This window comes from Drosophila takahashii, chromosome 2R (assembly GCF_030179915.1).
Source record: "Drosophila takahashii strain IR98-3 E-12201 chromosome 2R, DtakHiC1v2, whole genome shotgun sequence".
Taxonomy (NCBI): Eukaryota; Metazoa; Arthropoda; class Insecta; order Diptera; family Drosophilidae; genus Drosophila; species Drosophila takahashii.
In genome coordinates this window covers 42,946,845-42,970,199 of record NC_091679.1, presented here as the reverse complement: position 1 = coordinate 42,970,199, position 23,355 = coordinate 42,946,845, and the positions used below count along the sequence as shown (strand labels likewise).

The 23,355-nt window shown below is 41.1% G+C and overlaps 2 protein-coding genes across 3 annotated transcripts; both read left to right on the top strand.

Moving 5' to 3' along the window:
- Positions 1-5,881: 5,881 nt before the first annotated feature.
- On the top strand, positions 5,882-22,934 carry insc (inscuteable). The gene is made up of 4 exons (XM_017137446.3): positions 5,882-6,017; positions 17,351-17,598; positions 18,617-20,347; positions 21,156-22,934. Exons 2-4 carry the CDS (start codon positions 17,353-17,355, stop codon positions 21,696-21,698), a joined length of 2,520 nt encoding a protein of 839 aa, XP_016992935.2. The 5' UTR covers positions 5,882-6,017; positions 17,351-17,352; the 3' UTR covers positions 21,699-22,934.
- sktl (skittles) lies at positions 5,892-15,430 on the top strand. 2 transcript variants are annotated; one of them, XM_017137448.3, is made up of 2 exons: positions 5,892-6,017; positions 12,585-15,430. In XM_017137448.3, the coding sequence occupies exon 2, from the start codon at positions 12,620-12,622 to the stop codon at positions 14,957-14,959; it is 2,340 nt and encodes a 779-aa protein (XP_016992937.2). In that variant the 5' UTR covers positions 5,892-6,017; positions 12,585-12,619; the 3' UTR covers positions 14,960-15,430. The 2 variants fall into 2 exon arrangements, with proteins under 2 accessions (XP_016992937.2, XP_016992936.2); XM_017137447.3 differs by lacking the exon at positions 5,892-6,017 and adding an exon at positions 10,483-11,063.
- Positions 22,935-23,355: the final 421 nt, after the last annotated feature.

The window sequence follows — 23,355 nt, the reverse complement described above, 5'->3', positions numbered from 1 at the left end:
TGAGAATGCACACACAAAGGCAGGACAAAACCGGCTGGCAGGATGCATCCACCGCTTAAGACAAACACAAACGCGCTGCATACTTATGTGGGCGCCAAGTGCCTTTGAACTTTGCCCTCAGCATTGGCTATGACTTAATAAGCGGCCCACTCGAGAAGGAGCAAGGACATCGCTTCCATGGTAATCCCACAGTTTGCCAAGGATTCGGGATAAGGCACATAAACATGGTGCGGTCAAGTCGCAGCAAGGTGGCATGTGGGACAAAAAGCTCTATTTACACGGATTTTCTAGAGAAAATATAAAGTTAAAGAGCAAACAAAGAATAAAGTTCCATACATTTCGATAGGAAACTACGTATGAGAAAATGTTGAAAAAATAAATACCCAAAATAAATACTCAAAAATATTTAATAAATTATTTATTTATTTGTATTTGTAAATATCATTTTTATAAAAATAAAATATTTCTAAAAAAGATTTTGATTTAAACACACACAACTTTATAAGCTTTAATTTTTCTAGAATTTTTCCTCCAATTTTCCATGTTGTTTATAAAATTTTTACATATTAGGTAGATATTAGGTAAATATATTTTGAAAAATCTATTTAAATAAAATCATTTCCTTACTATTTTAAGAATTTTATTTAAAAGGTTCAACACAAAAATAAATTCTCAATTTACACACTCTTTTAATACCATTGCTCCACCCACTATTTTCTGTATCAAAGTAAAGGAATTAGCTAATGCAGTGACGAGATTGACTTGGCGCAGACTTTTTACTTCTGTTTGTTTGCTGCCAAGACTTTGGCCAGAACAACCGCACCAAAGCAGCAAAGCAACATGGTAGCAAAGCAGCAAGTGCAGCAAGGCAACAATGTCAATGCACTGTGTAGCTGATAAGAAGTGCAGCTGAAAGTTTAGGGTTTCTGCGGGCGGTTGGTTGGTTGGTTGGTTCCACAGCCACGAACATCTAACTCAAGGTAAACAAGCGGGCTCCCAGCGACTTGTTGCTATCTTCTATCTTCCACTGGCAGTGTCGCGATTTCGCTGGGTGTCGTTAAATTATTTTCTTTACTGCTGCGGCATGCTCTTTATATTGCTTTCTGATGACACAGTCGCCGCGATAAGGAAAGCAGCCCTGCGAAGTGCTGAAAAAAGCTAAAAAAGCTGAGACAGCGCCAAGTGCAACTTGAGGCGCCTGCGGAGGCGTCGGGTTTCCGCTTCGATCCGAGAAGCTATTGAATATATATTTTCCTTATTCCTCCTATTTGCGATTTCCGCACAGTCGGCACTTCGAAAGGTGAAACAGTGAATCTGGAACTGTCAGATACCGAAGTTAATCACTTGGCGATCTGCGTCTCTCTGTCTCGCTGACACACGAAAACATCGCCGGTGACTCACGACCCCAGAGAGTGCTACTTATTGTCTTTTTTTCAGAGTTATCTCTTCGAACTCATGCTGCAAATATGCCGTTGAAAGTGGGCTCGAGCTAAGCAGACTCTCTGATTAAAACTGGAAGCTTTGAATTTTAATATGCAGTTAAATGATCTCTTAGAGCGCCAGAGCTTTGAGTTTAGACACCATTATTACTGGAACTTGTAGCACTAGAACTTGGAATTTTGGGATGTATTATTTTAATATTTCCCTGCTTGAGTTCTTCAATTTCGGAGGATATCGCTAAAGCCATCAATGAGTTACAATGGTACATAGCAACTGTCATCAATAGAACTTAGAATTTTGATATGTGTAGTTCTACAAATCGCTTGCTTCACTTCCGAATTTTTGGGGTCTATCGCTAAAGCCATCGATGAGTTACAATAGTACTATTATCATACTTGCACCCATAGAGCTCTATCTATTTGTTTATGAGTTTGCTGACTTGAGTACTGCTAAGATAACACTGATAGTTAAATGCCATTCAAGTGGGTTTTGGCCATTACTCATTCGTCGAACTCACAAAAAACCTATACCAACCCCATTTGTCAAAATAAATCCAGAGTTCTTTCGACACTGGCCTACTAAATGGTATCGCAATCTATCCGCTGTGCTAGTTTGATAAAATTTCGGCAGTGGGCAAACGAAGTTGTGCATAGGTAAGGTTATGAACTCCAGTCTTTCATTTGTTCGGTCTATAAATAGCCAACAAATGCATTTGCCCATAAATTTCACCGATGCAGCAGCAGCATATCGAATAATGCCCGACTTAATTACACATGGGGGTAGAAATTTGGGTGTGCGAGAGAGCGAGGGGTGAGGTTGCAGGGGTGCAGACAGCTGGCAGACGACGACGCGGCTCACAGTGGCACAAATGCACTTAAGTTTTCTTCGCTCAGGGCTCTGCTTTTTCGGGGAGGAAGTCGTGGCATAAGGCACACATCACTGCCACCGAAAAGAGAGGAGATCGAGGGGAGTACTGCTACTGGCACAATATATGCGATTGAGCAACGGTAGCTCGCACTCAGTTATGATTGCAGTAAGTACTCGATATGGAAAAAATTATCCTTAAATGTAAACTACAGTATAGATATTTTATTTCATAATAAAGAGCCTAATATTTTGTTTTATAAATATACATTTTCAAAGTCTTTGCAATAAGGGTGATCAAATGTGATAAATATTATATATTCTATTTAGAAAATATTCTTATTAAATATATTAAAACGTATTAAGGTTGTTTACATTCTAAGGGGATGTGCCATTATTTGCCGTACTTTCAGGTAAATCACAACCTCTGCAACCCTTAGTGAGTGCTCACTGTAGGGCAATTGCAGACTAGCTCGCGCCAAAGCCTGGCAGCTGCTTCCTAGGATTCCGGGACTCAGGCTCCGAATCCAAATCTCAACCAAAATCCTTCGCAGAGAAGCAGAAGGAGACTCATTCGCTGGCTCAGTCAATGCTCATTCAGCTCTGGGGATAATTGCTGCCAAACGAAGTGACATTTCTTCCTGACAATCCTTTGTGCCGCTGCCTGGGATTTGGACTCATTCTTCTCCGTCATCTGCAGTCGTAGTTGTAGTTGCAGTTGTAGTTCTTGTTATTGTTATTGCTGTTGTAGTTGCAGTCATACTTGTACTTACAGTTGTTGTTGTTGTCGTCATGCCGTGCAAATTCAGGCAGCTCGACAAGCAGACGAAAAGACAGACACAATTTATGTTTGTCGAGCGGTGACGAAGGAATTGAAACCACACTGGAGAAAATGAGATCAAAATCTAAGAGTCTAGCATAATTTTCCTAAAAATAAAGTTTTTAGAACATTTTTAAATTTTTTATTAATAAAAAAAGTATTAAAATTCTTATGTGTTAAAATAAAATTATTATTTTGAATATTTATTGTTCTGCATATTATTTAAAATTGTTTAAAAAAAATAATGAAGTTAACTAAGGATCTTTTTTACACCATGGAAAATATTCTTTAACAAATAAAAAAAAAACTTTAAGGCGTTTTTACATCATGGAAATGTATTTTATTACCGAGATTGTACACATTTTTGGCAAATACCCATGTACTATTTTGTTCAGTGCCTTTTTATGGCAGCTGTGCCGGCTGAACTGAGTTGAGCTGTGTGAGGCTCGTGCATTTCGTTAACGTGACAAAAATACATTGATTACATTTTTTAGCTGCACTCGACTCGGGATCTGTGTTCTGGGCTCTAGGACTGTAGGACTGTAGGACTCTAGGATTCTAGGGTCTGGGGCCCACGTCCGCACACTTGGCACATTTGTCAAGCGAGCACCGCCATGTAAACATCTTGCACGTAGGATGGATCCGGGTTCGAGTCCTTGTGCATCCCGGTTACATGGTATACAAAGTACTGAGTCGCAGTCCTCGTGTCGCACGGGGTCTTTGAACTGACAAATTACATTGACAACGAATGGGGGAAATTCCTTTCGTGTGCACTCTGAACCCCATTTTGCCCCCAAAAATGTACCCTTTCCTCAAACTCCACACTGAAAAGTTTGGGGGTCAATGTCACATGCCATTTCGTATCAATAAAAAAGTTAAGCTTAGCTGTCAACAAACAAATAAAATAAATGTCAATAGAAAGCCAATTCATTGTCAGTTTTAAAGTTGCTGAAAGCTTTTATAACTCATCCAATTATTAGTTTGGTTATTTTTGTTCGAATTTTGTATTCCATAAGAACATTTTAACATGATTGTTTTGATGTAATAGAGATTTTTGTTTCCTTTTTTAATTAATATTTATTACGAATTTTGTATCAAAAAAATTCTTCAATTTAAAGGTGTTTATAAAAACTGTGTTACATGGTTTCTCGTATATATTTGTTTGTTTATAGAAATATATTTCTTTATTTTCCTATTGAAATAATCACTATTTGTTACAGTGAACTTGGTTCATCAGTTGTTTTCGGTTTTAATTTGCTTACTTGGCTTTCTACCTACCTCCTCTACTCATCGCAACTGTTTTATCTACTTTCGCAATTTGGAAATTGCTTCAAATTGGCAAACGCCAAAAAAACAGCAAACACATCGTGGGTTCCTCTAAATTATTTTCACTGACTTTTCAGTGGGCGACCGATCTCTTAAGGCTTTAATAATGTTTGCACCAATTGTTCAATTGCTTAATTGCTGTTCGATTGCTCATAATTTCATTGTTACAACAGCGAATTTGTGACATACATATTTCCGATTTTATGGGCCTTCGGGCGATCATGAATGGGCATTATTTACGGCCCTTAAAAAGTTAAGGTAATCTTATCAGCCCACCAGAAGTGTTCAAACTTGCGCAAATGGTCAAACAAATTTCGAAACGGAAATTCCAAGGGGTTAAAATGGTCTAGACGAAAGATAACCGCCCTAAAATTGCGCCAAAAATTCGCATTAAATCACAGCAACAATAACAATGCAACCCAATCAAAGAAAATTAAAATCTCAGGCAGCTGCGCATGCGTAGAAAATGAAAGAGAGGGGGAGATCGCACCTTTGAGCTACCGAACAGCTGGCTTAAAAGAGAGAGGGAGAGTGGGAGAGGGAGCGAGCGAGTGATAAGAAATAGCAACAAAAACTTAAACCACCACCAACTACTACAACACATAAATCCCACTAAACAATACTCTCCATTGTGCGAAGCGTGTGTGCATTATGATAAAATAAACAGAGAGTGAGAGAGAGACAGGGACAAAGAGAGTACAGAGTGGAGAGAGAAAGAGAAAGCATTTTAGAAAATAGCCAGACTTACCTTTAAAATAGCTATAAATATTTCAAGTATTGAAACATTTTTCATATATTTAAAATAGTCAAATAAAATAATACAAACATAAGAAGAATGGCAAAAATCATTATTATTAAATTATTATCGTAATTAATTTATGTATCTTGATACTCTTTCATCATTATTAAAATATAAAAAATTGTAAAACCTTACAACGACTGGTACCAACTTTAGATTTTCATCAAGATAAAAAACTGAGACTAAGCAAAAATGTTGGACTCTCAGAAATACTTACCAATATATTTTTATAATTAGGGAAAACAGTATAAAACTGGAAAAGTTTTATTAAAATGAAAAAATTGTAGAATACCATCAGAAAGTTTAAAAAAATGTACTGCTTATCCATAAATAGCCAAGCTGTCAGCACTGACTGCCTTACTCACTCAGGTAATTTGACTCTGACTCGACTCTCCGACTCTCCGGCTGTCTCCCACCCTTGAATGAGAAGTCTATAGCCTCATTCGATTCCCAGCACTCGAAGAACGCAGACGCAACCGCTGCGATCGTCGCGAGATATTTCTGTTTGTTATTCGTTATTCGGATTCGTATTCGAACTCATCGTATTCATTCGGGCCAACGAGTTTGTTAAGTGTCGTCTTGTGTTTACCGTTGAGCAGTGTTAAACTATTTATTTACCACCCCCAACCACCTACAACCAGTGACAAGTTTTGTGGTGACCAAAAATAATCAAATGACACGTGCTTGAAATATAAAGTTTACTATCCATCAAGAAAAGCAGAAGCCAAACTTGGGATTACCTCGGCATTGTTTGTACACAAGAAAACGGTAAGTTTTGGCCATCATAAAGCATAGGCCAGAAACCGCATATGGGAATGCCAGCCAAACAGCCAAAGACAGATAACTGTTTATTGTCGTCCCCTTTGACCCCAATAAGCTTATCAATAAACACAAATATTTAATACGATTCCGCATACGCCCCTTGTAATTACACACTACGCTTTAATACACACATTCCGCCCATTTATTGAACTCATAATCCATTGTTTTTATTTTTTGTATTTTATTTTCGAGGACTTTTTGCTAAGCTCGGTTTTTATGACTCAGGAGTAGCGTCCCAGAGTCGTCAGACCGCAAAATGATTTCTTTCTGCTGCTGTTTTTTTCGTTTTTACTGCGGGTTTTCTCTGAATGTTCTTTATAACGTAGATCCCCCTGTGAGTCACTCATGTGAGCTTGGGGATACCGAGTGGATACATAACTGACGGAGAGATATTTATTTATAATTGGGGGAGGCGGTGGGCGCAAAGGTGACTGATCAGGTAGATGGTGAATGAAATGTGCTCTTGGGGTGGCGGTGGTGGTGGTGACTAAGCCGCGGCTTTGGATAACATTAATTGGGTTAGGCAAAGGAATGTGGGTGCGTTGGGTTGTACGCAGTGGGAATAGTCATGCATCAGGCAGATGTGAATAAGATCCAACAAATAAAATATGTGTACAGTTGGAAACACTCAAAAACACTTTATCATTTCATTAATAAAATAGATATTCCAACTGTTTAACTTTTTTTTTCAAAACACCATGAATATCTTTACTTCTATCTAAATTATATTTAATTTAAGTGATATTTATAGTCGTTACAGTCCACTTTATAATGGAACTCTCCTCCATTAAGTTATTATATTAGGAAAATTTAAAAAAATATTTGAATGAGTATTAATATTTAATTATATAACTTTTTTTTACTCATAAAATATTTGTTTAGCGTCATTCTCGGGAAAGTACACGATTATTTTTAAAGAAAACATAAATAAGACGGAAGAAAAAAAAACCCATAACTTCGTTAATTATACCCGTTACTCGTAGAGTAAAAGGGTATATTGTATTCGTGCAAAAGTATGTAACAGCTAGAAGGAAGCGTTTCCGACCCCATAAAGTATATATATTCTTGATCAGGGTCACTAGCCGAGTCGATCTAGCCATGTCCGTCTGTCCGTCTGTCCGTCTGTCTGTCCGTCTGTCTGTCTGTCTGTCTGTCTGTCTGTCCGTATGAACGCTGAGATCTCAGAAACTACAAAAGCTAGAAGGTTGAGATTTTCCACACATATTCTTGGGCTTCCTACGCAGCGCAAGTTTATTTCAGACGAGCGCCACGCCCCCTCTAACGCCCACAATCGCCCACTAACGATTTTAAAATGTGCCTGGCGGTCACACCTTTGAAGATTTCCGAGAAGTATAAATGCAATTTTGTTGTGTATATTTATACCTATCGAAATGTAGAAGACATTTTTCAAATCGGACCATTCATTAAAAAGTTATACGCAATCCAAAAATATATAACCATCTCCCTCGCACTCCCTTTAGCCGAGTGACGGGTATTAGATAGTCGGGACACGAACCCGACTATAGCGGTCTCTCTTGTTTTTTTGCTTCTCAATATGAAATTTGAAATTATTATTCTTAAAATAAAGTGAATTTTATAAAAGGAGAAAGGTTTTAACTATTGCCTTAGGCGCTGAATTTATAAGAATTTTTTCATCTCTCCAACTTTACTCACTTTTCAAGTTTTACCTTCAAGCACGCAGTAATTTTAGAACATTACTCCCCCCATTTCAATCTCACCGCAATCTTCCGTTTCCCCGACTTCCCTAATTGCAGTTTAGACAAGCCTAATTGTAATAATCAAGGGAAGACCGCATAATTGCACTGATCTAGTTCCAGTTTGAGAGCATTTCTGTGGTTTCGATGGCTCCATTAGAGTGCTAAACACTGGCCATTACACCGGTCATCGGGAGAGGTGTTATTAGAGGCGACTGGAAAACCAGTTGGGGGACCGTCGATACGAAGTCACTCACCTGTTGCCGCAAACAGAGATCGATATCAATGACAATTGGTGTCGACTTGGAGATAATACCCCTCTGATATGTCGGCTACCGTTAGACGAGGGAAATGCCAAGGCAATGATGATTGTATGTCTAATTAAATGGGATTAACGTTTAATTTGGCTTAGTTTATTGATTTTCCAGCGAAGAACAATGATGTGAAATGTCAGTTGAAGCGCCGTAAATGGAGCATTAATCCATTACTAACTTTTTTTGCACTTTCCATGTCACATTGACATTTTTAAACAATTGCCGATTATATTGAACAGTTTATGGTTAGTTTTGTGAGTCTTGAATAATTGCTCGCTTTTAATGCTAAATCAATTCAACTCGTTCACTCGCTTTTTTACATAATTAAATGATTGTTTAAAAGTGATTTATTATTTAATTGTTTGCCACTCGAACGACAACAATTAATTATGCAATAACAAAAAAGTATGGGAAATAAATAAATAATAATTTCATTATAATCAATGCAACAGCTGCCAATGGGTGAAAAATATAGAGGGGTGGGCTGTGCGGTAAGCAATTAAAATTTATTACGCTTATTTTGCATTTATTCCATTTTAATTTGTCGCTTAAATGTCAAAACTATTAAAATAATTATGGCCGATGGCGGATTAATCAATGGGCGCCATGGTTTTAACCTTTTCCAATCGATTTTGATCTGTTTGGGCCTTAACTTTCGGTTAATTAAGCGGTGGGTTTACGAGGGGGGAAATTTACCTTGCGCTTTCCCTCGACCTCGTTTTCAATTTGTTCGGCTGACCCCAAGTTCAGTTAACACTTAACCACCCCCCTACCAACATATTAACTTAATTATGATGATTAACATTTTCAGTGTAATTTTTCGTTCGACGCTCTCTGTTTTTACGATGCAATTTCCATTATTGAGACTTTTTAAGCTGACCAGAACTTCAATTTATTATTCAATCCCATTCTCTACCTCTCTGTTTTACCTTTCTTTTGATTTATTTATTATGAAATGCTTTCCGATAACGAACCATTATCTTTCAAGCGATATGGCAAAGAGTTCCGTTGTTTTCTTTCTCTGTTTGTGAGTTTTAGCTGCATAAATTATGCGCTCCCGCTCTTTTTTTTATTTCCAAATTAATTGGCAGATTGTCACAGGCCTTAAAAATTCTATTTGGCCCAAAACTCGTTTGCTGACAACTCTATTAGCCATTTGCATATGAATTTTGTCTGCCTTTTGTGCCTAATTGGCCGGCAAAAGCACAACGAACTCCCCAAAAAATTAGTTTTCTCATGCGATGATCCTTTAAATTTACATCAATTTTTACACCATTCAACACAAAACACAACCAATTAAGTGCAATTTCGCTCTGGGGCATTCGTAATGAGGCGCACTCATCTCATTCTCATCTTCAGTTGTTTCTCTTCTCCTCGTGGAAACCGGATTGTTAGCTAAACATTTTTTACATTATTCCGCCTTTGCCTACTAATGAGCGACGTCTATTAGAATTACTCATGGCTGGGCATAAATATCGATTAAGGGGCGGTTTTTCAATCAATTTAAACGGTGTCCAAGGGGGCGGGGATGGTGGTGAGGTGGTAATGAGGCAAACCGAGACGACTGAATGCGGAATCCGAGGGTCAAGGGCAGAGGGTCCTGAAAATTCCTCCTTGGCTGGCTTCGCTTACTAATCCAATTACGCCGACGGCAGGCAAGTCGCCTTTGTAGGTGTTCTTAATTAGATTTTCGCTGGACAGGCGGTTTCTATTCCCGCGAAAAAATTAAACTAATATTTCGTCTAGAAATGCAGACATTTTTCTTCCAAAAATAGAATGAACAGGTCGGTTTTTCTTTTTCGTTTCAAGAAATTTATTGTTCTTACAAAGAAAAAAACGTGTAGAGAGTAAAAATTAATTTATACCAATAATAATAATTAAGCAACTAACTAATCCGCTAAATAATAATTAACAAAAAAAAATGTAAAACTTCAACTGCTTTTTGGCCAGTGTACTTTTTATACTTAACAACACTGTCTGATCAGCAAAGACTTTAACCTGGTGGGAAACTTGGATGAACTTTAGCAAAGACACAAGATCGATTGTTTTCAAATGGAAATATTACATTTTTTAATCTTAAATAAAAAGGTAAAAAGGAAATATCACTCTTCTAAGAACAATATTACTTTTTCACATCTATTATGAATTTCACTAATTTTAAAAACAATTCATAAAACTATTTCATTATATTTTTACCATATGTTAAAATTAATAAATTAAATAGATTTTGTTACTTAACATTTCTGGGAAACGGTTAAAAGTCGGTATTTTTGAATAACGATATATCTATCGATATCATCTATAATTTCTCAGAGTGCCCGTTTCTGGTATTCAGATCAATACCCCCAATAAACATATGGCGAAGAGATATTTCGTAATTTTTGAAAGGCCACTCTAATCTGCGCGAACGACTCATCGAAAAAAAAACGGTTTTCTCTCCGGGAATTTTGTATTTTCGCCTGGTTTTCAAGTTCGCGGAGTGCAAAAATCGAGCCGGAAAAACCGGGACAGCTTTTCCGGGCGCCGATCGCCAAAAGGAGTAGGAAAATGCGAAAGTGCGGAAAGAAGAACTTGGTCGATTGCCGCACGACGACGTCATCCTCAGTCACAAACACACACACTCGCACACACACAAGTAAATAACCAGGTGTGCACGGAGAATTCAAATTCGTTGAGATTGTTGTAAATTATGAAAGCAATTTATCAAGCGGAAACTGGAAATCGAAAGAGCTGGAAAAAAGGGGAAGCAAAAGGAGGAAGCAACAACAACAACGAAGCAACAATTGCAGAGGAGCGAAAGAGAGAGCGCGAGAGATAAACGCGCCTTGATCAACGAATACACAAAGAGAGCGAGAGAGAGAGGGGGAGAGCACAGCCGAGGGCACATAATTATCGCTATTTTTGCTGGATATCTCTTGGTTTTTCTGACCTCTAGCCACTATTATTCCCTCGAGTGTTTCTGTGTAAGTACGCTAATTAAATTACAAATAAAGAAGCAAAACGCTTTAATTGCAAGCTCATAATTCACGAAAAAAAAGAAATAAATGGTCCCAAGGCAACAGCAACAACAACAAGAAAAACAACAACAGTCAGGGTTAAGTGGCAAAGTTATTAACCCTAGAAGGATTTCTACCATTTTAAAAGCTGTAAAAAATTGTGAGATTTTTTAATAAAAAACCAACTTAGTTTCCCTCATATATTTTTATTTTTTTTTTATCTTTTAGCCAGTTTAAATATAGTTTTTATCAGCAGAGGACGCCCACAATTTATTCACATTCATTCACTGAAAACTTTCCGCTATTAACGTACAATTATTGCTTTTGTAATTTTTTGTTTTATTTGGCCTGTCATGCGTGCGACAAATATTAAAAAAGAAAAAAAAAGACACGAGGAAAAGATATATAGGAGATGCCGACGATATATCCGCCGAGCGACAATCTAAAAATCTACCGAAATAAACACACACGAGCCAGCTGAATGGCCTCCCACCGCCCACTTAGCGCCCCCCTCTGCCACGCCCACTGACCATGTTATGGTTTCATTTTCCATTTCTCAAAACAACACAACGAACGCCACACACAAAATAATGACTTTCCTATAATAATTTTGTGGATTTCGGCCTAATTGTTTGTGTTTTCAGCAAACGTTTGCCAATCGCTTGTGCACAGAGAGAAATTAAATAGGGTTTTTAAGGGCTCAAAAATAACTATATACCTAGAACTAGAACTAGGCAAAATACTTGAATTTTCAAGATTATTAAAGGCTTTGTTATGATAAATTGACTAAACTCCAGTTAAGACTTTTATAACCATTAGCACGTCTGTGATATGTTGAATTATCTTTTTTGTTGTCATTTTTTATCGAATTGTAAATATTTGCGATAATAATAAGCTTTGAATTGCTCTCTTTCTGATAAAACATATTATTTTTATAGTATATATTTTTCTCTCAGTGCATTTGTACGTTTATTTATGCATTTCAACGTGTGTCTGCCGGTTATTTAGGATTCCCATATGCAAACAATCGAAAATTTCGGTTCGTCTGTCTAGTTACCTGCTTTCAGGTGCATTTAGGAATTTTCAAGTGATTACTGATTGCATATGATTTCACGCAATTGCGATTTCTCTCTGTATTTCCATATGCACTTACAGTTTTGGAGTCGCGCAGTTTGGCAGTCAGTGACCATGGGCTAATTACTTAGCTGTTGTTGTTTTTGTTGTTTGAGTTGTAGCCTCTCTTCATTTGGGTAAACAAAAGATAAGCAACAGGTGGGCGAGAGTCTCAAGTTGCTACATGGATGATATATATTGTAGGTATATAGCATGTGCAAACGTGACAATTGTTGCCCCTGGCTTAATCGATTACTCACCCACTTACTCATCTAAACACACACTCACACATTCAAAACCCATTTATCGAGCTGCAATTGAATGCCTTTTGTACAGTTTGAGCAGCACTGCAATAAGTGGTTTTCTCCTCCGCAGAGAGCGGAAATCTCCAGAGGGAAACGGAAGCGGAAATGGAAATGGACACCCGCGTGGAACTGGAGCTGCAGCCGGTGGTCAAGGAGGATAAGGCAGAAGAAAAGGATCATCAGGATCAGGAAACGGAGGAGAACCAGCTGCAGCTGGAGCAAAAGAGCCTGCTTACTCCAGTGAGGATCCTTCCTGCTCCAGTTGCAGACCTGGAGGACACGCCCAGGACTCCACAACCTGGCACATCCCGCCAGCTCTTCAGGGAGGCTGCCCTGGCCCACGGAGGCCAGGAGAGCACCGCCCTACTGCAGCAGGAGCTCAACAACATAGCCGCCAGCCAGACGCCGGCCTCGAAACTGAGGAGTGCCAGCTCCACGCTAGATGCCAGCATCTCCAGGAATCCCTCCACCACGGGCGGCAGGCACGAGAAGAAGCTCGGCCACCGGCGGGTGGCGGAGGGTGGCGAGGTTACCTACAAGAAGATCCAGTCCAAGCAGATCATGGGCTCCATTCAGCTGGGCATCCAGCACACGGTGGGCAGCCTGGCCAGCAAGCCGAAGAGGGATCTGCTGATGAACGACTTCTGGGAAATGGAGACGATCGCCTTCCCGCCCGATGGCTCCTCCATAACACCTGCCCACCACTACAGCGACTTCCGGTTCAAGGTCTACGCACCCATAGCCTTTCGCTACTTCCGCGATCTGTTTGGCATTGCACCGGATGATTTCCTGATGTCGATGTGTGCCTCTCCGTTAAGGGAACTGTCGAATCCGGGGGCCTCTGGCTCCATATTCTACCTAACAACCGATGACGAGTTCATCATCAAGACGGTGCAGAAGAAGGAGTGCGAGTTCCTGCAGAAGCTGCTGCCCGGCTACTACATGAACCTCTCGCAGAATCCGCGCACGCTGCTGCCCAAGTTCTTCGGCCTGTACTGCTTCCACTACAACTCGAAGAACGTGCGGCTGGTGGCGATGAACAACCTGCTGCCCTCCGACATCAAGATGCACTGCAAGTACGACCTGAAGGGCTCGTCCTTCCGCCGGAAGGCCTCCAAGGCGGAGCGCCAGAAGGCGAGTCCCACCTTCAAGGACCTCGACTTTGCGGAGCATCATCCGAATGGGATTTTCCTCGAGACGGACAAGTACAATGCGCTGATGAGCACCATCCGGCGGGATTGCATGGTGCTGGAGAGCTTCCAGATCATGGACTACTCGCTGCTGGTGGGCATCCACAATCTGGACCTGGCCGCCAAGGAGAAGCGCGAGGAGAGGATCTTGAATGCGAGGGCCAAGCTGCAGCGCAAGGAGAGCGCAGTAAATCCCGATGATGATGCTCCCGAGGCGGATCAGAATCAGCTGCATGCGGTGGCCTCCTACGCCTCCATTCCGGGAACTTCCGCAGGAGCAGGTCTAAACCGTACTCGCAGCATGAACCGCCAGCGTTTGGTGGCCCATTCCACGGCCCTAGAGTCCATCACAGCCGACATGGACGTACCCTTGGAGGAGGACGAGGACGTGCCAGCTGGCGGGATACCTGCTCGCTCCGAGAACGACGAACGGCTGATCCTGTACATCGGCATCATTGACATTCTGCAATCGTATCGCCTGGAGAAGAAGCTGGAGCACACATTTAAGAGTATCCTTTACAACGGCGACACTGTGTCGGTGTGCCGGCCCAGCTTCTACGCCAAGCGCTTCCAGGACGCCATGGGCAAGCAGGTGTTCAAGAAGACGCCCACATTTCCACTGAAACATTCCCCCTCGAAGCGTAAAACGTCGACCACCACACAGCTGCGTTCGCCGGCCTCGCGGCTCCAACCGCTGAGCACGCCAACCGGCGGAGGAGGAGGTCGCCAGCCGGTGCTGACGCTTTCGGGAATGTCCACGCCACCGCCGGCCTTCGACGACATCTCCGAGGAGGACATAACCGCCGCCTCTACGCTTCAACAGGCTAAAGGCGAAACGGAGGTGGCCCCCTCGAGAGGAGGAAGCCAGACGACGGGCGGCAGCGGGGAGCCCAGCAGCACCTATCACACCCAGTACTCCTATGACGGCGGCTCCGGGCGCACAGGAAGCGCTTTGACCAGCGACTACAGCGACGACGAGTCCACGGGCACCGATCTGGGCCTCAGGTCGCCGCAGCACCAGCATCGCACTCATCGCCTGACCAAGACGAGTGTTCAGGTGACGACGGTGGGCTACTCGGAGGACCTGGAAGTGGATCCACCCAAGGCGGAAGGAACGGAAACGAATGTGGTGCACGCAGATGTCAATGGCAAGGCCACCGTGACGACCACCACCATGCTGACCACCACCAAGACGGCCCACATTCAGGCGCCCAGCTACACGTCCACGCTCGTGCTCAACGATTTGCCGCGTTGAAGGGATGCAAAGCTATAAGGAGGAGGCATGTAGTCCTGTGTGTCGGCCAGGTGTAAGCGCCACTCCCCCTTGAACGGAACAAAAAAAAAAAAGAAATACTGAAAACGAGCTCGTTTATCTTGATTAAACACAAAACCGAAAAGCGAATACGTATTCGATATTGAAATTTATGTGGCGCCCATGCTAATTGACTGCCGACCAGACACGCCCCCTCACACACACTCACCACACAAGCATATTAAAATTTATAATTATTATTTCGCTTTTGGTTGCAATTTGTGTGAGTCGCCTTAAAGTTTGTTTTAATTTCTGGAAATTATTATGTGCACAAGAAACGAAATTAGGAAAAAAGACGATGAGGACACTCAGTTTATTGTCTATATGTGTATGTTGCTGTATTATAAAGTGCGTTTACGTATTCTAAGATGCTCATGTAAATAAAAAGGAACGAGAATAAATACTTATATCGATTGTATCGCCTGTCCTTCGGGGGGATTGCAGGCCGACCATAAATCACTTAATGATTTTCAATGTTGCTATTAAGTGCCGTTAATTTTTATCGCCTTGCTGCATTGTTAAGCCTCTTTCAGCCAGCCAGCCGGCAATTGTGCAATATTTATTGTCCATACGAAAGGCTTTGGCCCGGGGCTCGCGTTTTTAAAAGGGGGATGGAAGCTGCTGAGCTCTCCATTAATTAGCCCTTGTCCCAGGGACAGTGGTTTTTCATTTGTGCACCCTGTAATTCGGGATTTTGAAGGGGCTTTGCAGCGGGATTTTCAGGTGCAATTAATGTTGTTTAAGTGGGGTTTTTTTGATGGGTAAAATAACCTTGTACATCAATTTTTTAAAATAATTAATTAAATATTTTTAAAAATATTTTATGTACCTAAAAAAAATGTTTAAATTAGCTATTATTCAATATTTCGATGTTTAAGGAAAAAATTAATAAAATATTAACAATCTTAATTAAAATATTTTATCTTTGATTTAATGACATCAAGATTAAAGTAAATATGACTTATGTCAGAAATATTATTGTCAACATTGGTTTAAATATTTTGCAATTAAATCAAGCAGTTCGATAAAATCAAGAAAGTGTCACATTCGTTATTTATCCAAACAAAAAAGAAAGAAGAAAAAAGGATAATAATATCAAAAGGCGTTAGAAACGTTAAACATTTCATATTAAACTGTAAATGGCCGCAAATATTTGTTGGTTTTAATTTTCATTGGCGTGCTTTTTGTACTAATTGAATATAATTTTAATTAATTGCTTAATGAATTCAATAAATATGCGTCTGGCCAAGTGTGAGTGTTAATGTGTGCGAAAGTAGTGGAATAAAAAATGTTACGTCATTTGTTTATTTCATTTTGTTTGCTTGAAACAAGCACTTTGTCAATATTTGCGACGAAAACGGGGAAAGAGCTGCGAATGCCAGTTGACCAAATGCCATTTGTGGGCTAAAAAAAAAGGAAAGGGGGGTCAGAGTTCAGTGGGCATGCATAACTGAAAAATAAACTTTCCCACTCATGCATAACACAAATAGTTGCCACCAACAAGTGCTTTTCACTCCCACTTCACTCCCCTTTTCCTGAATGGTATATTATGTAATTATGGCGCAAAACAACAAAGTTTAATAAATATGTAAACTGCAAAGTGCAAAAACCACGCAAAATTAAACAAAATAAAACACGAGTTCGGTTTGCGATGTCACACGAAAATTGTTTTGCAGCATAATTAGTTTATTCCATTTGCATAATAGAGCCCCCGAAAATGTTTTGTTCATTTTCTGGACGCCAAAACCCCCTGAAACCCTGTAAAATCATTTGCATTTCCAGTAACATCGGGCGGTCAGGTGGTTCCGCCCCTTCTTTATGCCATGTAACTCAACAGATTTGGTCTGTAAAATCTGCATAAATGCCCACAATTTGGGGCATTCACATCAATTATTTAGAAATTATTGCACAGTAATGTATACTGGGCCATATGCCAAATGTCATTTTGATGGCCTTCCCTTCGAGAACTTGGGGATCCTTAAATTGCTAAAAAGCGAAATTTCAAAACTGGAAAACTGAAAGCAAGGGACAGCATTTCATTGATTAAAATAATGATTTGTATCTCAGGGCGGAAATTTAATTTTTTCGTAACGGATATTACGCCAATGTTCAGGCATGTGTGTGTGCTTGTGCAGTGCCACGCCCACTTGTGATGGGCGAATGACCCCTGAATGACCCCTGGGGGATGCGAATCCCGGGTATTGGCAATGAATCCAGTCCAGCCAAGCGGCAATTGCATTAAATTTAATGAATTTAAGCCTGTTGAACGAATGATTCCAATTTGTTTAAATGATGGACACTACTGATTGCTCTCTCTCTTTCTGTATATTTCAGGCATGTCCTTTCAGCGCAGCTACAGCAAGGTCTGGTGGGGATCCGACCAGTCCTCCCTGACCAGCGGCGGTTTCTATTCGAGCTTCAACAATGGGAGTGGAATGGGCAGTGGAATGGCTTCCAACAGACAACCCACATCCCTCGGCCCTCTGGGCAATCTGTCCTGCATCCAGGAGGTGGAGGACGAGCAGAACAGCTCCAAGCTATCCTGGCACAAACACGATAGTCCGGGCAGTCTACGCAGTCAGGTGAGCATATCATTGATATTAAGCCCAAGAGGGTTATTATAATTTTGCATAGAACTAAGCCTTGAAATTAGGATATTATCGGGGTACAGAGCAGAGGAATACACAGAGAGCAAATCTTCTTGAATTTTGTATTTCGGTATCTTGTTCTTACTTTTTAAAGAACAAGTGTTCTCGAAATTCTTCTTGATTTTATATGTTTTTATGAAGAATAAAGTAATATATACTTAAAAAGTTTGGTGAAATTATAACTACTATAACGATTTATAAATTCATTCATACATTACATACATATTCACTGTAGTGAAGGCTCTTCGCTCCTTTTTGTGTGTTGGCATAATGCCGACGTCTTGGACTTCTTGAAGTCTAAGCCGGCATGACCTCGAGTTTGCTAAAAACTTCTCTATAACGAAAAAAGGTCGTATCAAAAAAGCCAAACTTTGGACAAAAAACGGTCAACACGCCGTAAAAGGCTGCTATATGGAAGCCTAAAAATATGCAGTAATGCATATTCTTCACAATCTGCCACGGAACTCTGATAGAGATCAAAGACAGAACAAAGTCCAACACACACTAAGGGCTTGATCAGCTTTTCGAAGTTTACCGATCTGGCGACGCTATAATTCCCAACCAGTTATAGCGCGGCTTACATGGTAACCCACTTCGATCGTTGACTAAGACAGCGATTTCACTGCTGATGATTGTAGTTGGCTACTACATGAAACATGCATGTACAGTGAAGCCTCTTCGCTCCTTTTTGTGTGTTGGCATAATGCCGACGTCTTGGACTTCTTGAAGTCTAAGCCGGCATGACCTCGAGTTTGCTAAAAACTTCTCTATATTGTATTTAATTTTACGAGGAATAAATCAGTATTCATTCAGTGTTTTTGTAAATTAGCAATTATGAATTTATTACTAATTTGAAAAACATGTGAGGGAAATAAATATTAACTTTAATATATTCCAACCAAATTCAAAATTAGTATGCTAATATTATTGTTTTTCTCCTGACTATTTAAAGGACTCGGGCTTCTCGGACAATGAGGAATCCCATCAGTTGCAGCACCAGCTGCAATCATCCCCCCAATCGCCGCCATCGGCGGCCCAGCAAACGCCCACAGCCACGCCCACCTCGGTGCAATCGGTGGCCACGCCCCCAACGGTGGTGCGTCGGGTGGGCAACTCCTCCTTCTACTCGCCGCTGATCAGCGTTACGCGGCGCATATCCTTCACGGCGAAGTCTGCAGAGGATGGGGATGACCTGGAGGCCAGTCGGAGTCGTCTGTTCGAGCAGCTGGACAGCATGAAGCTGGAGGATGGGGCGGAGGAGGAGGAGGACTCACCACCACGTCCGGCCATAAGACGCCGCCGGCGACTGATGCGTAAAGCCAAACCGGAACCGGAAACTGAGGCTTCGGAGGAAGAGGACGTTGTGGCTCCACCACCACCTTACAACAATGAGACTGTTTACTTGGGTGAGGCACCACCGCCGTACAACAACGAAACGGTGACCTTTGGAGTCGCCACTGAGGAGCAGGAGCTGCAGGCTCCTTCTCCCCTGAGAGTTAGATCCTTAAGATTCACGGCCAGCACGAGTACTCCAAAGAGTGGGTCTAAAATAGCAGGGAAGAAGGGCAAGAAGCAACGGGAACCCGTGGCCCATTGGATGAAGGAGCAGCGATGGGCTGGGGAACCCGAAGTGATGTGCACCCTGCAGCACAAGTCCATCGCCCAGGAGGCTTATAAAAACTATACGATAACTACCAGTGCGGTTTGCAAGTTGGTGAGGCAGCTCCAACAGCAGGCTTTGTCCCTCCAAGGACATTTCGAGAGGAGCGAGCGAGTGCTCAGTGGACTGCAGGCCAGTTCCCTGCCAGAAGCCCTCGGAGGAGCCACCCAGCTCCTGGGCCACCTGGATGATTTTACTGCAACTCTAGAGCGAAGGGCAATTTTCTTCAACGACGCGCGGATCGAAAGGAGGCGCTATGAGCAGCACTTGGAGCAAATCCGTACAGTCAGCAAGGATACCAGGTATTCCCTAGAAAGACAGCACTACATCAATCTGGAATCCCTGCTGGATGATGTGCAGCTGCTGAAGAGGCACACGCTGATCACCCTGCGACTGATCTTCGAGAGATTAGTTGGTGTTCTGGTGACCAGCATCGAGCAGAGTCGGTGTGATCTGCTCCTGCGGGCCAATATCAATATGGTGGCCACTCTGATGAATATAGACTACGATGGATTTGCTTCCCTTTCCGATGCCTTCGTTCAGAATGAGGCGGTGAGGAGCCTCTTAGTGGTGGTCCTCGATCACAAGCAGAGTTCCGTGAGGGCCTTGGCTCTAAGGGCTCTGGCCACCCTGTGCTGTGATCCCCAGGCCATCCAGCAGCTGGGCAGCTGTGGCGGCATCGAGATCGTGAGGGACATCCTCCAGGTGGAGTCAGCCGGCGAGAGGGGAGGCCTCGAGAAGAGGGAGGCCGTGTCGCTGCTCGCCCAGATCACCGCCGCCTGGCATGGACCGGAGCACCGGGTGCCGGGATTGAGGGACTGCTCGGAGAGCCTGGTGGCCGGTTTGGCCGAACTCCTGCGCCCGGAGTGCTGCACCCAAACGCTGCTCCTCTGCGCCGCCGCCTTGAACAATTTGAGCCGCATGGAGGCCACCTCGCACTACTCCATCATGTCCAACGAGGCCATCGCCCGACTGATCGACACCCTGGAGCACCAGGACTGCGGCACCAGCGTATTTCTCTATGTAAGTATGAGGGAAATTAAAGAAATATGATATAACTGCTACAGAGAAATCTATTAAGTAACATTTTAAATAATGTTCATCAAGTATATCGCATTATATTTTCTGCTAAGAAATTGCTTTCATTTTTGTACAGTCTTCATAATAAATCTAAAAATTTTAATCGACAAAATTATTATATAGGACATATTTTTTTTTTGGTAACAGTTACTAAAGAAGGAAGTAATTAGGCAATTTTATTTATTTAAACCGTTAATTTTCATGATTTTTTTCTTGGTCTTTTGTTTTTCAAACAACAATATTTAATTTCATATTTATTTTATTAAGGTTTAATAATAAATAAGGGTTATTACTCAATACTAAATTACTTTCTTAAAATTATAAAAAAGTAATTATCATGACACTCAAAGTAAAAATATTCTTAACTAAACAAAACATATTAAAAAATTCAAATTTAAATGCTAAAAGCTTCACTTGTAATGTTGTATTACGAGTACAACAGTCTCTCGTATTCCACAACTATATTTTTCTGAGCTCAAACTTCAAAAGCGAATCTGTGACCTTGAGGGATTGGGATTTCCACCCGGATCGATTTCCTGCAATTTTTTGTTTGGGCAATTTTATTGAAAGCTTCTTGGGGCGCTGGCTCGTAAAATTTATTTGTGCATTTGCAAAGCAATTTTTTCGCAATCTTGGCCACGATTTTTCATTCCCCAAAATATACATACACACCGCCACATACACCCAGACCGCTTTGAGTTGCTTATTTTTTGCTCATCAACATTTTCGCCCTCTGTTTTCATCCGCACAGGAGCAGATCGTTGGGATGCTGCACAACATGTCGCTGAACAGGAAGTGCCACAGCCACTTGGCCAACGGCATCATCATAAATTTCATCACGTCCGTGTACCAAACGGAATTCTACAAGACCTACGGCTCACGTGCGGAGAGCGATGCCCAGCGGCGCACCATCAAGACCATCCTGCACACCCTGACCCGGCTGGCCAGCGACTCGCCGACCCTCGGAGCGGAGCTCCTGGAGCAGTGGCATCTGCCGGATCTGCTGCGTCAATCCCTGGCCCTCAAGCCCTCCAGTCCGAGGTCCAGTCACCTGGACAGCAGCTACGGCGGGGACATATCCCAGTTGGCGCGACAACTGCTCGGTGGCCATCGCCAGGAGCACCAGATGCTGCTAACCGGATCCTTCTCCAGTGGCCACCAGACGCCCGAGGCGCAAACTCAGTCCAATTCGAGTTCCGTCTCCGACTCGAGCAGCAAAACCAAGGCCAAGGCGTCCTCCTCGTCGTCGTCGCTGCTCAAATTCAATTTAACACGTCAGGAGAGTTTCGACTAGTTTTCAGCACCTGCAGAGGAATTGGGGTACTCTGAATCCCCACCAGAGCTGCACAGAGAGAAATCTGTAACCCAGTTATAGCTGCTTTACATTTTCAACGCAGTCTATACCAAATATTATTATGAAATGGTTACTTTTTGTTAAGGGATGTGTTAAAAAATATCTGAACTATTAATCATTAGACGTGGGATTTTATGTGAAATCAATTTTTGTAAAAAACTTAAATCTAGCTATGATTTTTTGAAAATTAAATTGTAATTTATATTACCATTTCTCATAATATCCAACGTCTATTCATCACTAATGAAAACCATTGTTATTATTATATAAACATTATTATTTCTCATTGTGAAATAATAGAAAAGTTTAACTAATGATATAAAACCAATGTATATATTTTCAAATTTTGATTTTCCTGATAAAACTTAGTTTTTTAAAGCTCTATCAGGTTACTCAAAAATCCACAAAGATTGTAATATTTATGTCCTAAGAATTTTTCTCTCTGTGTAGACACGTTCGCTGGCCGGACACAAGCCGGAAACTCAGACGTGCGTCAAGTGTTATTACTTCGTCTAGAACGTTGCGTGACCCGTTTGGACTCGCTCTCCCTCTCGTTTCAACCTTACTATACCATACTATATATATCCTGCTGGATGTAAACGAAGTAATTTTTATATTTCCACTCAGGCAAACAAAACAAACGGAGAGGCGGAGCAAGATGCCAAATAAATAGAAATACCATTTTTCTTTGGCTATTTTTTGCCATTTTTCCTGTGTTGCCGAGGCAACTTTTGGTATTCTTGTGTGCTTATAACAAAAATGCTCTTAAAGTGCTTGCTCCCTCGGTAGCCAGATTTATTTTATGTTTCGTTCAATGCAAATGCAACTTTGACATTTTGCATTCTCATTGTAAATATTTTCCCCGAAAAATCCTTTACCTGACCTCCCCATACGGCTGGCAACTTAAAAACCAAAAACTCTGAAAATTCCTTAGCTGTAGTCGAGAAGTCCTTTGTGCCAAATATAAAATGAAAAAAGAAATGCAAACAATTTGTTTGTTTTGTACTTAGAGCAATTGTATTGCATAACATTGTATTATATATATATTTGTACGAATGTATTTACGCTTTCCACAAAATGTTTGGAGCTAGGCTTAAGTTTATTATAAGATTATTGAATTACACATTGCTTACAGGGCAATTATGTCGCTAAAATAAACCTTTGATGTGTTTAAACCAAGAATTGTCTTTTGAATTAAAGCTCTTTGCTGAAAGTAAATAATGGAGGTGAGATTAAATATTGGTAATTATTTGTATTGCTTGTCGAGGCAAAGCTGCAATTAATTTTCATTTTATGGTAAGTAATTGGAATTATAATCAAATAGATTAGCCAGGATTAGATTGTGATTGACTTTTTCAACAGGAATCAAAAGCAAATAAATTACACCAACTAAATGGCATTTAACATTTGAATTATGTGACAAATTGCTGATTTTTTAAATCAACCTATGAAATCCCTTTTAAATTTTAAAATACTTGTCTAAAAGTATGCAGTGAATAAAGGATAGTCGTCTTCCTGTATGAATTCACATTACTTTTGGGTTACAAATATATTGTTGCATACTTTTAGACACCTACTTTTACATTTAAAAGTGATT